Source organism: Citrus sinensis, chromosome 3, assembly GCF_022201045.2.
Source record: "Citrus sinensis cultivar Valencia sweet orange chromosome 3, DVS_A1.0, whole genome shotgun sequence".
In the NCBI taxonomy this organism is placed as follows: domain Eukaryota; kingdom Viridiplantae; phylum Streptophyta; class Magnoliopsida; order Sapindales; family Rutaceae; genus Citrus; species Citrus sinensis.
This window is the reverse complement of record NC_068558.1, coordinates 8,215,174-8,230,741: the sequence shown is the minus strand read 5'-3', so window position 1 is coordinate 8,230,741 and position 15,568 is coordinate 8,215,174. Positions and strand designations below refer to the sequence as shown.

Sequence of the window (15,568 nt, the reverse complement as noted above, 5' to 3'; positions counted from 1 at the left end):
TTTCGTTTAACTCACAAAAAGTATTAAAATAATAATTATATGAGTAATGATACAGCCACAAACTCTTGTACAAACTGACGTGGCATTAATTCATTGGTTGAATGAAAATATAAAATAATAAAAATAAATCATGTGGGCCAAGTGATATTTAATTCAACCAATCTTATCATGTCACATTAGTTTGTACAAAATAAGTTTGTACAAGAGTTTGTGGTTATATCATTACTCTAATTATATTGAGTCACTTTTAACAAATATCTTCTCTCTTAATTACAAACTTATGAAAGAAAAGGAACGTACGTCATCATTTTTGTTAATGGAGATAAGGCTAAAGGTGAAAATGCACGTGCTTATCTGATTTGATGATCTACGATATGACCTTGAATTAATTAATCTAAGAATTTTGTCGTTATAATCACATATATACGCATTAATAATCCATTTGCGAGAGTGCCGGTATTTATCAACAACAAGCTTTTTTTTTTTTTCAAAATCACAAATTGGTACTTAAAAATATTGAGATTCCCAACATTACTCATATTATACTCCTCAAATGATAGATCACTTAATATAAAAGTTATGTATCTCAACTATATAAATGTAGCCTTACTAATCTAGAATTTTTCTGAAATTACCAAAATAAACAATTTCACTTACCTATACATGAGGCAAGAAATACTCCACTTTATTTTATGAAAATATATTCAGATTATGTGCAATCTAACTTCAGCTAAGTAAGTCATAATTTTGTATTTGGATCTCTAATATCAAATTAACAGTTTTCTAAAATATCAGCATTTGATCAAATATATATATATATATATATATATATATATATTAGCAATCGAACTTATTTATACTCAAATCTACTTCAATATTTTGAATTATTTGAATTTGGAGTCTTAAGATTGTCTCTTGCGAGGAATGCAAGGTTCTTTCTTTCCATGATATTTCCAGTTCCACGTGAAGAAAGCCAGCGAACGCGCGAGGAAAGCGACAGCGGGGTGATGTCATCCGCACGAGGAGGCTCTTAAAAAGACAGAGAGCCAATCTTCGCTGTACTGACCGTCCCTCGCTTGCCACGAGTACCAAACTGACGCCGCACTCCACGTGGCGCACTCTCGAGACGCCCGTTTCTGTTCACTTTTTCCCACACAGACATTGTGTAGAAAAACTGCAACGTCCTGAGTTCCCGTGGGTCCCGCCGAGGTCCACAATTCCTCTCCGCGCCGCCGCGGTTTCCGACATGCTACGGCGTTAATATGTATCTACGCGACGCCGCTTCGGCGCGTATTTTTTTTATTGAAATGGTTGTGTTCTAGTGTAGTACATTCCGCGGAGTCTCGTCGCTCCGCAGCTATTCGGTCGCAAAATCCTTTTCTTTTTGGATTTTTTTTTTTAATTCAAGAAAAATAAAATACAGTTAAAATGATTTTTTAAAAACATTAAACTAAAAATAGAGGGCCGCCAATGCTGTCACGGCGGCGCTCTCTTTAAATATGTAAGTGCATGTTTGATTCGAAAAAAAAAAAAAAAAAAAGGAGAGAACGCGAAGGGGAAAGGAGTCCAGAAAATGAGAGAAAAAAAAAAGAGTCAATTTTAATTTCATTTATTTAATTTGACATGCAATTATTTTTTGTTCTTTTTTTTTTCTTTTCTTCTCCTCTCCTTTCATTTTTTTCAAATCAAATATGTCGTTGGGGTCCGTTTGGAATTGCTTTTAGGAGGCCTAAAAGTGATTTTAAAAATCTAAAATCTAATTTTAGTGTTTGGTAAAATAAAATTAAAATCACTTTTATCAAAATCAGCTGTAGGAAAAGAGTAACTTTTAGATTCAGATTTTGAAAATCAATTTTATTCTTTAATACAATTCCATAAACATCCTTAAAATTATTAGCTAAACCTAAAATCATACTTATTCAAATTGGAAACAAAATAAATATTTTAATAAATTTTTATTATAATTCATCAATGTCAATTTATTAATATCAATTTGTTGGTCGATTTATTATTAATTTGTTTCACTATATTATTAATTTAATTATCAATTGTTTTAAGATAAAAAATAAAAAAGTAAAATCAATATATTATAAATTTTATTTTTAGTAAAAATTATTATAATACACAATTAAAAATATTATATATACATGTTTTTATTTGTGTAAGTAAATTTTATCTTATATTATGTATATTTTAGTCATTTATTTTCTCTCCGCAGTTTAACAGTAAAATTTACCAAACGTCCATAACTGCTTTCAAAACTCACAGTACTTTTGAAAAATAAAATTTATCAAATACTTAATTGATTCTCATCACAGCTGATTATTTATACAGCACAGCTAACATCAATTATTTTAAAAGGTACAACATTCCCAAACTGGCCCTTAGTGTATATTCTAAATATTTTGTCTCTAGGTAATGTGGTATTATTTTTTTATCAAGCATAATAGTGAAGGGGCACAATCTAAATGTTGAATCCCAAAAATATATATATATATCTAACTTCAGTACTTCCCATATACACTTTTTTTTATCATATTAAATTTATCACTCAATCAATCATTTACATTAACTTTTTTTTTGGTGTAATTTTTTTAAGTACTTAATATTAAATACAACAAGCAGCGATCACATATGAGTAGAATGAGGTTCCGAGAGCATGTGACTTAAAAAAAAAAAACAAAAAACAAAACTCAAATTGGCATGCACATAGAGTTCGTACTATCTCAAAATTTGAAACTAATAACATTTTCACACAAAGTTTGGATAATGAAATAATTTAATGGTATGGAAGTCTTAATAAGATTTGCGTTATAATTTTGTGTCTATAATAATAAAATAGTTAACGAGTCTTAAACAGATAAACTTGTCCAAGTTCTTAGAAAGACGCATTAATGCAAGTTTTGATTTATGATTTAATACATATAATTATAGCTAAAATATGATTATTTTTAGACTAAACATTGAATAAAAATCCTTGAAAATAATATGACTCACTATTTCACTCATCTCAAGTCGTATTCCAAATCTTCTCTCTCAAATAATATAAGCATAATCTCAAGACAGATTATGCTTATATTATTTAAACTATTTTTACTCTTAAAAGACAGAGCTAACTCCTCGAACTTGGAAGCTTAAAAGAGAAATATAGGGTTAAAAAAAAATCACTTAGCACTTTCAATAAATAAAATCACATCTCTTCGGCGGCGGTTACTTCTTCTTTCTCTCCTCATTATTGGTATTTACAATAATAGTGGGCTCTTACGTTACAAATCACTCATCGTTCGTACACGTGTCGGCTTGGAAACAGATGAAACCGGTCTAAAATTGGCTAAAAGAAGTCCACCGCTTCAGCACCTTCGTCACTCCAATTTATGATGTTGTCATTTTCCAACTTCACATTAAAACCAAATCTCACTTTGCAGCAACCACACCATTAACCCCATCTCCCTTCCTTCCACATAATAACTTCCTGAAACGGCGGGGCAGCGGCAAACTCCTCTGTCTCCAGCACCTTTTGAGTTGCATCTCCTGCAAAATATAGTATAATAACATTTGGATCCTTGATTTTTCATATTTGTTCAAATAGATGCAAGTATAGCTTGTCCTTTGTTTCATTAGTCACTTGATAACGCAAATTTTATGAAAATAATAATAAGACCTCTCTCTTGATATAATAGAGTAAATATACTTTCCTAAGTTAAATTCGAAAGAAGCCACTTAGGCTTGTAGCTCGGTAGTGAATCATTGCCCTTAAAGTCAAGCATGACTATGAGGGCAATAGTTTGAGTCCCCACGGACTCAAACTTCCTCAATTAAGTATAATTGTATGGAGATTATTTATAATGTTTTTCTCCTTTACGAAATGCGAGTGGAGTAGAGACATCCATCCTCCATAAGGGGTATTTGGTTGGGCATGTACTTCATAGAATAAAAATATAATAATATAAGTCTCAAGTATATATTTAATTGTAAATATCAGTGTAATGATCTGTTGTCATTTGTAAATATCTCTGTAACCTGATGCTTAATCAGTTTCAAAAAAAAAAAAAAACTTCGAAAGAAAAACTAAATCACAAGTGTAATAGAAATAAGAGATTAAATGAGATAATATAATAAACTCTAATTAAAATAGAAAATATCAAAAGAATTAAAACAACAAAATCCTAAATAGAATTTTTAGGCCTTAAAATTAACTTTATAATTGAAGACTTCTGTCAACAAGCAATCAAGGGCAACAACAAAATTATTGAAAGCAGACACCTACTCATTATTATTGAGTGTAACTCTCTTGTACGATTCTTAAACTGATTTACGGATCAACACGATAATATGATTGTATGTAATAACTAATCTTGTTATGAGAAAAAAAAAAAAAAAAAAAAAAAAAAACTTAGGAAAGCCGACTGTTTATTATTACTGCAACAAAACGACCCTCAAATATTGCTGAAAATTACAAAAGCTGACACCAACAGTCAGAAACTGCAACACAGCGAGCTACAACTTGCAATTGCATGACTGCAGGCAGAGACAGAAAGAGAAACCGTGGATGGGGTATCATCAACGCACTTCTTCCTCGCCATTGCTCACCACGTGGCGTATCCAAAGTGTGTTGTCACCTGTACAACAAAAGAAGTTGTCTCTATTTCCCGTGTGTGACTATATACTCTCTCTGTTTCACTCCATCATGCACATATGACATATGCACATAAAAAAAAAAACAATTCTTCTTGTTGTTACACACACATATATGAGCATGTAACTCCTTTCCTCTCTTCTTCACTCTGCTGCAAATCAATCTCCAGTCTTCTCAGACATTGTAAGCTTTTCTGGGTTTGTCACCCTTTTCTTCAAAGCCCTTCTCACTCACTCACTGTTTCATCTCTTTTGCTATGTTTTTTAAACTTTGGTGAATTTAAGCTGATTTTGAAGTTTCAGTTCGAAGAATTCGTAATTTTTTTTTTCTAACATTGTGTGATTTCTGTTTGCAGAAGAAGGAAAAAAAAAAAAAAAAAAAAAAAAAAGGGGGGGCAAAACAAGTTTGATTCTTTTTCAAACTCTACATATGGAAGAAGGCAATGGAGTGAGCAAAGACAAAAATGATAAGAACAAACTCATCAGCAACCCAGGCCGAGACAAAACTCAAGCAACAAACTTTTTAGAAAGATTCTCACCTGAAAACCAGACCCAACACTCCACCTTTTCTTCATCATCATCGTCGTCGAACCCTTTGCAAGAACCAGACCTGAATCTGAGGCTCACTGTGGGCGGCAACAGCAGCAGCAGCTCCAGTGAGACCTCCAAAGAAAACCCGTTAACGAGGTCATCATCAATTGGAGGCATCATAGCTGCGAGTAATAGCAATTCGGTCCCTGTGGGAAAGTGCTACCTTCCCAGTTTGCCAAGAGCTTGTTCTTTGCCAGCAGGGCCAGAGCAACAGCAGAGGATTATCACAATGCGGGAGATACAGTCAATGAGGAGGATTCATGCCAAAAACAGGCTTATTGAGAAGCAGAGGATATCCAAGGAAGCTAGAGAGGCTAAAGAGAAAGAGATAAAGAAGCTAACTCCTACTATGCCTTCGGAAGCGGCTACTTGGGCTACTGCTTCTGCCGTGAACAGCCCCGCCCTCTGCCGAGCTCTTCTCAAGATCAAGACTGAAGGCTTATCTGCAACCAAAAGGGGTAACATGGTTCCTGTTTCTTTCTAAAATCTTTTGATTTTCATTGTGTGTGCGTGTGTTTTATTTATTTATTTATTGTTTAGTTGTCTGTTGAGTTGAAGTGCTTTGTGATTGTTTATTCATATGTTTTCAATTTGTATTATTTGCTGCTTTGATAATATTCATGAACTGTTTAATGCTTGGATTTCAATAGAATTTAGTAGCATTGTCACTGTTTGAAAATATATAGAACATTGTGCTTGAGTTCCAAGTTGTATTAAGTCTTAGTCATGAGAATAAATGTAGGACTAAAGACATGTGATTAATTGAGAATTGGAATGAATGAACTGAATTCGAGATTAGCAGGATGATAGATGTTAAGTTCACCAACGAAGTGATGGCCATGCTATTACTGATAGTGAGTTTTTTTCTGTGTCTTTTGCATGAAACTAAAAGCGAACATGCAAAGAAAGAATGAGATGTATTATAGGTAAATTCATGTGGCGTCAATGTGCAAAGATGTTCTAAGAAATCTTCGTTTTGTTGATTTCGAAGACGACAACAGAGTGATGGAACTAAACTGTGAATTGAATTGCTAACGTATGGTAGTTAAGAATGAATCTGAATCCGACAATGTATTGACAAAACAAGAAAATGATTGATTAGCCAAATACGACATATGAACCCCGACCGTAATCGACAAAAGTGAATACGTGTAGTTTAATCCAAAAACTAGTAAAACATAGAAGTTTCTTGATATCGCTTCCCATTTGTCGCAGTTTATCCTCATAATGTAGGGTCAACAAATTTTCAGCTAGTTTCAGGCATATAAATTATCAGATAGAGTTTGACACATTAGACTTTCATGACATCACAATTTAAAATGAATTAGGAAGTAATATTTCTTTTAATGCAAATCTATTGCAAGTTCTCCATGAGTTGAAATTGATTTTGTATTCCATATGCCATAAAAGTTCTGTCTAAAGTTGGATAAAAAATAATAATGTTTCCAGACAGAGTAAGTTTTCTGTGTTTGTTATGCCGGATTCCTACATATTCTGCTGATAATTCTTTGTTAGTACCTTTCATCCTATATCTACATACTGCCTTCGATGCTTTACTTTCATAACTCTTCCGTTATGTTTATTATATTGCTGCGAGTCACTTTTTAAAGTTTTTTGGAGTTCAAAACCATGAGCTGCATTGATCCTCTTCTGCGAACTAAAAATTTATGGGATCAATGACAGTTTGACATGCTATATTTCGCTAACAGGTATGTGTTTTGATGCCATTTTATTTATTACATCTCAAGGCCGAGCAGTATGAGCATAAAAATTTGGGTCGATTCACTTCACACTTGATACATTGCTGTGTTTCTGATCTCTTGAATAATTTATATGATTGGATAATTTTTTCATTTCCTCATTCTGCTTTCAGACTTGCTTATGTAACCTAGAATCTATATTTCCTTGAGTTGAAAGGATCTTCTTTTTCTTTATGAAATGGATATATAAATGTCATGTATATATCAAGTATGCTACAGGTTGTTCTGTTGAGCAGAATTATACATTTGAGCCTATGGATTCTGCTTTGAACAAGCTTTGTATATCAGGAGCATTTACTTAAAGATCTTGCTTACCTAGTTTATGGAGAGAAGATTCCAAAAGAGAAATGCCTCAGCAGCTGAAATACTTTTAGCATCTTTTATTGCTTAGAGATATTTGACTTTGGTTGCACGAATTCTATGCAGGACGGCCCGCAGGTCAATCCACAGATAATGCTTCAGGCTGTTTCAAGGTACCAGCTGTGCCAAAGAATGCAGAACCTGCAGCCACAGCAGCAACCCCACCTATGCCCAAGAGTCCACCTAAGAAGGCTAGGGTTTCTGATGGCAACTCTGAGAGCAATGGGATGGATGTGATGAGGCAAATGCCTAGTGTGCGTACCACCGGAGATGGACCTAATGGGAGGAGAGTCGAAGGGTTTCTGTATACATACACAAGAACCAATGTGAGTATTGTATGCTTATGCCATGGCATCGTTTTCACTCCGGCAGAGTTCGTCAAGCATGCTGGCGGCGGGGATGTGCCGAACCCCATGAAACATATCACCGTCTATTCGACCTTTGATGGTTAGAGCTGCGGTGGTGGCTTTTGTCACCCCTCTTCAGAAGTTAGAACCTAATTACCTTTCCTTTATGTCTATAGAAAAGTAAACTTCCATCAGTAGATGGAACTTTCCTTTATTCTGACTTTAAGCTCTCTTCAGGGAACTCCTTAAAGAACTACCTCTGGATGGATGAATCATGAATACAAAGTTCTGTTTCCATCTATTATCAATAGCTTTTCCAATGGTTGTCTATTTTGCCTTTTTTCCTAGTGATGATTTCACAGATATCAGAAGAATGTGATGATAAATCCATTTGAAAAGCATAAAGAGATGTGATGATAGTGCCTTATGTTAGCTGAAAGCTACCAAGTTGTTAAGTCGAAATAGATGGCTTTCTCAACAGAGGATTCGCACACGGATGACCTTAAATTGTAAATATGCTTCTAAATTTAATCTATCATATTATCATCATAAATATTCACTATTAGTATACTACTCCTGCCTTCTTGTACTCTACGTTGAATTTAAAACAAGTAATAGAATAGATAAAATTGAACTGAAAATTGAAAAATTGAACCAAACTGTCCGTTCAATTCAACTACGAAATGATTTTTTTTTTTTTTTGGGCCCTCTAAGAAATGATCAATTTGGTTAAATTTAAAACCGGAATCTTGCGATTCGATTTTTGCCTTTTTGGTTCGGTTTCAAATTTAACTAATTAATTGTTCACATTAAATTAGAACCTAATCAAAGCGGTTCGGTTCATTTGTTAAATAGTCTAATCGAAGCACGCCCACCTAAATTTTATTAACCCACCTCAATTTTAAAAAATTATTACAACAAGTGCACATTATTTTTAAAAAATTCAAATTAAGAAGGAATTAAAAATTTTAACCAATTAAATCCATATTCATTAATTATTTTTTTATGAGACTATGTTTTTTTATTCTATTTGATCAATAAGGTTGTTTTAACATAAATTAATATAATTATTCTAACCTCATAAGGTAAAAGTACCAAAAATATCTAAAAATTTACTTTAACTTTAATAAATTTTTTATACAATTTTTTTATATTTTAATGGTGTATAAGTAGTGTTTTTTTAGTATGATTATTAATATTCCACTAAACTAACGAGATGTAATTAGGACATTTGAAGTATTGAAAATTATTAAATTTTATATAAAGCATATTAGATTATAAAACATAAAACTAAATGTCTAAACAATTAGTTACAATAATATATATTTCTTAGGGTAATTTGGTTATTTATATTATAAGGGTAAATTAGTTAAATTAAACTTATCTTAAGACAACCTTAAATTGTTAAAGATTGTTAAAAGACAAAGTAAGAAAAAAAATATTATAAGAATGATTTAATTAATTAATTATTCAAACTTATTATTAATTTGTAATTCTATAAAATAATGTAAACTTATTGTAATTAATTTATGAAGGTCGGTGGATTTATAAAAATAGTGGGTTGGAAATATCCACACCCCCACCTAAAATGTTATGGTCGATCATTGTAGAGTCTTGGCATCCGAGGCCTCCAGCCTCGGGCCCAATAATTTAATCTCTTTAGATTTATAATTCCTAGATTTGATAAATTAGGATGGAGTTGACAAACAAGTACAGGCCAAGTAAGGGATCCAACTCTCCACATAAGAGTTTGGACAAAGGTCTTAATAATAATAAAAGTAATTATCCACCTCCCACCTGTTTTTTTACACTTTTTAAAAAATACATAATTTTTTTAATGAATTCCACTTGAAGTTATATTTTTTTGCCCATGTCCACTGCTGTCTTCAAACCGTTAAGACTTTGCTAAGGTTATAAGGGTATAATGGTAATTTCACCTATGTAATTTGGACCATATTCCTTTAGTTTTCTTAATGGTTTGAAAACAGTGGTGGATATGTGTAAAAAAATATAACTTCAAGTAGAGCTCAGTAAAAAAAATTAAGAATTGTGTATTTTTGAAAAAATACAAAAAAACAGGTGAATGGTAGATAATTACCCTAATAATAATAGAAAAAAGCAGTCAGGTCCAACCCTCTATTTTTTAAAATAAATTTATAAATTAAAAAATAAAAAATAATTCTTAATTTTTAAATCAATAATGATTTAAAAAATCTAAAATTATTATACTAAACCCTCCCTTGAGCTTTTATTCATTTTATTTTCTTTATTTATTATTTTACTTTAAAATATTCATTTCATTTAATTCATGATTGATTGTAGGAACTTGTTGATTATTAACTCATTACATGTTTATAATATTTTAAAAAATAATTAAAAATATGTGAAAGCCTAGGCTCGCCCTTATGCTTCCCTTAACCCATGCCCACAATTTCTCATTCCTAAAATAAGTTATTTACATTGCCCAGAAGATCGTAGATTTTATAAACCTCTCATATACAAGTTTCTCTAGTCATTGCATTAATGTATTATGCATGTCTAGATTCTTAATAGTTCCTAATTCTAACATGAGTAAACTTCAATTTACCATTACTTAGAACAATAGTATTCAATTTGTTCCCAAAGTGTAGAAATATTCATTTACTTTCATTTATTGTTAAGAAGACAAAAAAGAAATTCATCTATACTTCTCTCATGTGTCCTCATCTTTTTGAACAAAAATCCGATAAATCGAGTTTTGTATAAATTTTAGATTTGTTGCCTCATAAAATGACAATCTTTAAAATATTTCTTAAACTATTATAAATCTCAACTTTTCTTTTATTTTTTTTAAATTATCAATATATCCCTATTTTTCGTAAATTAAGCTTTATAAGCAGGTAATTAAACATTAATCCTTGAGGTTTTCATATATATATATATATATATATATATATATATATATATATATATATTTTAAGAATAAAATAAAAATTATCATTCTTCTTGGAGTGAAATCGAGCATACCCATGTGTAACAATTAAAGGGAAAGAAAAAAATCGGTCGGCCATTCCTTACGCCTGATTACAGCTCATGCGTGCTTTGAATTTCTATCTCAAGGCCAATCTAATACGGACACCTCAGCCAGCTCATGTGTCGTTTGACTTAAACTGATCCCAAGTCAACGAAAACGAAGTAGAACTGATAACTAGATTCCACAGTTTGTGATCTCCATTGTTATCCTCCTAGGATTGCTCAACATCAAAATCAAATCACCACCTTCCACATCATCAGCTTGTCTATATCAACGGTCCGAGATATATTAAACCTCATTTCATTTCCATTTTTGAAAATTATTATTAACAGTAAGAAAGAAAGCATCATTCAAGGAATATTCTTAAATTTAGAGAGGATCAAGGGACCTGAAACAAGATTGATTTTTCGAATACAATACACCTGGATGCACATTATCCTAACGTTGGTGTATGATAACTACTAATTATAAATATAAAAGAGTAGCCAGCCCATATCATTTGACAAAAAGAAAACTAAAGTTAGTCTTGAAAGAAAGAAAAGAGAGGAAGAAGCAGGGGAAAGAAAGCCATGGGTATAAGTTCAACCTGTAAGTGTATAACTCTTTTAACCCTCTTCATCAATGATGATTTTGCAGTTATGGCTTAGATAAGATGTAAAGGTTTCTGGGTTTGTCACCTTATTGTGGCTTGGTATTGATTTGATCTTGTTATATTTTGACGCATAATTTGGCCATTGTTTTTCTTAGTGTGTATTATATTGTTGTGTGATGGCTAATTGACCGTTTCATTGTGTATAATTTATCTTTGAGTTCTTTGTTATGATAACGATGTATTCTTGTTTGAGGTTCTTTGAAAGAGCAATCGCGAATTTTAATTGTGTTTGTCGCTTTATATCATACTGTTTTTTTAGATTTGTCTTCAATTTTGGACATTTATTGTTGGACAGATAAAGGGTCCTTTTGATTACAACAAAGTCTAGGACAGTTGGACTGAATTACTTGACCATATGCTTTCTTTAATTCATCGGTAGATATTGAATGTGCCATTATGGTAAGAGAATGTTGCATTCTATGATATGTATGTATGTATGTATGTATATATATTAACTCTTTTGGTTGGATGAGGAATTGCAAACGTTCATTGTATTCTGAAGCATAAAGATTTATTGCTAATAGAAACTACATGATGTATCAGTAGTCCTATGCAAGCACGGATGTACCCTTGCTTAAAATCAACTGTTAGTTTATAACTCCGAAGCATAAAGTTTCTGTGGCGATGCCTTTTGATTTCACAGGTCAAGAAGAATAGAACTTTTATTACCCCATTGGTAGAATAATTTTATTATGTTGTTTCTTCATTTTATATCTGATTAAAGGGGTAGAATTTTCATATTAGGTTTCTGAGCTTTACATATCCATATAATTTGTTTTTTTGGTGGATCTAAGTGATTGACTCATTTAAACAATGGCACTTGGCAGGCTTTATCCCTCTTTTATTTCTATCACTTATTGCTGGTTGTGCTGCAAGGCCTCTATATCCACTCCCAAGTAAACTCAATATCCACAAACAACCCCTACAAACTTCCCGTCCATATAACCTTGCACATCGAGGTTCGAATGGAGAGTTTCCTGAAGAAACTGCTGCTGCCTACATGGCATGTATTTCTGTACTTCTCTGCAATTTTTTCTGAATTTTATTATCTGCTCTTAATTTGTTAGACAAGAAGTCAATTGTTTGTTCTATTTGATAGGCTTATTTACTGCCCTTAGGTTATTTTTGTTAACTAATGATTGCTCGCTTCTTGCAGAGAGCTATTGAAGAGGGTGCAGACTTCATAGAAACAGATATTCTCGCCTCCAAAGATGGTGTTCTTATATGCCACCACGATGTTTTTCTTGATAATACAACTAATATTGCAGACCACAAGGAGTTTGCTGATCGTAAAAGGACATACATGGTTCAAGGGGTCAACACCACTGGCTTTTTTGTTGGTAACGATGCATTCCCACTAAACTTCCTTTGCTTTAGCCTTCTACTTCCACTAGACATGATTGTCATGATGGTGGGTGCCTTTGCTTGTCCTATATCATTACTATCTTTAAAACTGCATTGAACGTATTATAAGTTGTCTTGGTTTAAAGTTTCAACTAATATTCTAAAAATATTTTTAATTGGGTGCAGTTGATTTCACTCTGGAAGAACTAAAAACATTGAGGGCGAAGCAGAGGTACAGTTTCCGAGATCAACAATACAATGGTTAGCTCCTCTTTCAGTCATGTATGTGTTTTTTTTTTTTAATACCCCACTTGCTCAATTCAAAATTATTTTCTTTATAAGCTGAAAATCCCCAAAACTGCATTTTATGTTGGTCAATAACTTTATGGTCATTCCTTGTCATGAGTGATATGTATATTTTATTACAGACTTTACAATGAAATATATTCTAAGCTCTTCAAGAGATTATACAAAAAAAATCCTTTGTACTTTTCAGCAGTATTTAACACTATGTTAACTCTTTCTCTTTGTGGTGTATTCCTTAGGAAAATTTCCCATTATTACATTTGAAGAGTACATTTCAATTGCACTAGATGCACAAAGAGTTGTTGGGATATATCCAGAGATGAAGAATCCAGTGTTTATCAATCAGCATGTGAGTAATTTTTCCTCTCAGCTGTCCCAAGAAATGGTTGCCCAGTCAAAGCTCTTATTGCTTAAAACTAGATAGACTTTGAATTATACAGATGTATCTTGTTGAACTGGGGGGGGGGGGGGGATATGTTTAAAACCAGCATAGGTATTTTCTGCAGTACCTGCAACTAGGTTGCATTGATGAAAAAACTATTTCCTTCTGTTTATTTCATGTTTTCAGTATTTGGTGGGTTATTTGCGTGATTACTGTTAAATATTCCTTTAGTAATTATCTTACTGCTACTAATCTATCTAGTGATCCCATAACAGGTAAAATGGGTGGATGGTAAGAAATTTGAGGATAAGTTTGTGGATACACTTAAGAAGTATGGATACAAGGGTGCATATATGTCAAAAGAGTGGTTGAAACAACCAATATTCATCCAATCCTTTGCTCCAACTTCACTTGTGTATATATCAAACAAGACAGACTCACCCAAGATCTTCTTAATTGATGATGTCGACATCCTAACTGAAGACACAAACCAGGTTTGTACTTGACACTGCAGCCTCACTGTAGACTGGTTCAGTTTCTTTCTGTATTTTCTTTTATATTTTCTTCTGAATTTCACATGAGTGTTTTTCCTGAAAAGGATCTATAAATTTTAAATTATCTAGATGTAGGGTGTGGTTAGATCAATCTAGGTTATTCTCATGTGCTACATGATCAGTCATATTGGAGGAATTTTGTCATTTGATCTGTTGCTTTTTGTGATTGCGATTTACTGGACATTGCTTTGATTGTGAGTTTTAAACTTAATTTGATCACCGTCTTTGCTTTCCTGTTTATGCATTTTGTCTTGTCTCTCTTTCATTCTAAGTACTTTTAAATATGAGATGTCTAATGGAAGAAATGACATTGTAATGATTTGCAGTCATATTCAGAAATAACTTCTGATGCTTATCTCAACTACATCAAGGAGTATTGTGTGGGCATCGGACCTTGGAAGGATACAGTAGTTCCTGTTGCAAATAATTATTCGCAGACGCCAACAGATCTTGTCGCAAGAGCACATGCCCTTGACCTACAGGTTTGCTTTCTCGACAATCCTAGTCTGATTTATGATAGTAATTAGTAACACATACGATTTTGTATGGACCGAAATTCATTGTCAAAAAATTAGGATATTGTGTTCAATTATTTTTTCCTTTCTTGTTCTTTCAGATACTTGTGACTAGGATTTCTTGCAGTATTCTTTTTCCTTTTTGTAGTTTATAGTTCACTTCGGTCTTTAAGATCCCACTTTTAACATGTCATTTTCATATCTTATGCTAGGTGCACCCATACACTTACCGAAATGAGCATCAGTTCTTACACTTCAACTTTCTCCAAGATCCATATAGGGAATACGACTACTGGATAAACAAGATTGGAGTTGATGGACTGTTCACAGACTTCCCAGGCAGCCTTCATAATTATCAAGAATTGACCTCTCCTGTGTCTAAAGACAACAGAGCTTCAAAACTATTGCACAAAATTGCTGTGTTGATCTCTTCGAATGGAAAGGTGTGAGATAGATAATCATTTGTAAATCTTGTCATTCCCTTCAACCTCATTGGAAACATTATTTTAGAATATTTTTATTAAATGCCAGCTAGAAAGTTGGTATTCCTACTCTTTACAATAACTGAAAGTGTTATTGAATTGGATAAAATTTAGAAAAAAAAAATGTTTAGCTCATATTTTTCTCCTGGCCGGTCAGCGTACTTAGTGCATTTAAGCAATGACAATTTTAGATTCTCTAATGCATCGCTGGGAATTCAGAATCGTGACATTGTAGACAATTTCAATGAATTTTGAGTTGGGTAGAATGGCTTAGATCATTCTTCTGCTTCTAAACTACCAGCTTCTGCATTGTTCGATTAATTAAACATTATGTACAAAACAAATGAGATTAATGAAGCACATGTTAGAGAAATTACTGGTAAAGGCACCTAAACGATGATCATACTAGAGAACTTAAATGAATTACCTGTGCTCTCCCCCCCCCCCCCCCGAGGGGTACATTTATGATGTTTATAAGCTTGAATAAAAGAATCACATTTTCCTTTTACTAATTTCATGCATACTGTGTTCCATTACACCGGTGCATTCACTTCAAATAGTTTCAAGTTTGAACAAAACAAATATGCATTACTGTAGTGGAGTAGCACAATTAAGTGCCCTTGCTTG

The 15,568-nt window shown here is 32.7% G+C and overlaps 2 protein-coding genes across 2 annotated transcripts; both read left to right on the top strand.

Annotated features, from left to right (window-relative positions):
* The first annotated feature begins 4,693 nt into the window (after positions 1–4,693).
* LOC107176870 (ninja-family protein AFP3-like) lies at positions 4,694–7,994 on the top strand. The gene is made up of 3 exons (XM_015529968.3): positions 4,694–4,819; positions 4,992–5,684; positions 7,413–7,994. The coding sequence occupies exons 2-3, from the start codon at positions 5,066–5,068 to the stop codon at positions 7,796–7,798; spliced, it is 1,005 nt and encodes a 334-aa protein (XP_015385454.2). The 5' UTR covers positions 4,694–4,819; positions 4,992–5,065; the 3' UTR covers positions 7,799–7,994.
* A 3,132-nt stretch (positions 7,995–11,126) lies between these two features.
* On the top strand, positions 11,127–15,241 carry LOC102627075 (glycerophosphodiester phosphodiesterase GDPD6). Its single transcript, XM_006477616.3, has 8 exons — positions 11,127–11,294; positions 12,186–12,361; positions 12,515–12,698; positions 12,889–12,963; positions 13,248–13,357; positions 13,666–13,884; positions 14,271–14,426; positions 14,672–15,241. The coding sequence occupies exons 1-8, from the start codon at positions 11,276–11,278 to the stop codon at positions 14,906–14,908; spliced, it is 1,176 nt and encodes a 391-aa protein (XP_006477679.2). The 5' UTR covers positions 11,127–11,275; the 3' UTR covers positions 14,909–15,241.
* Positions 15,242–15,568: the final 327 nt, after the last annotated feature.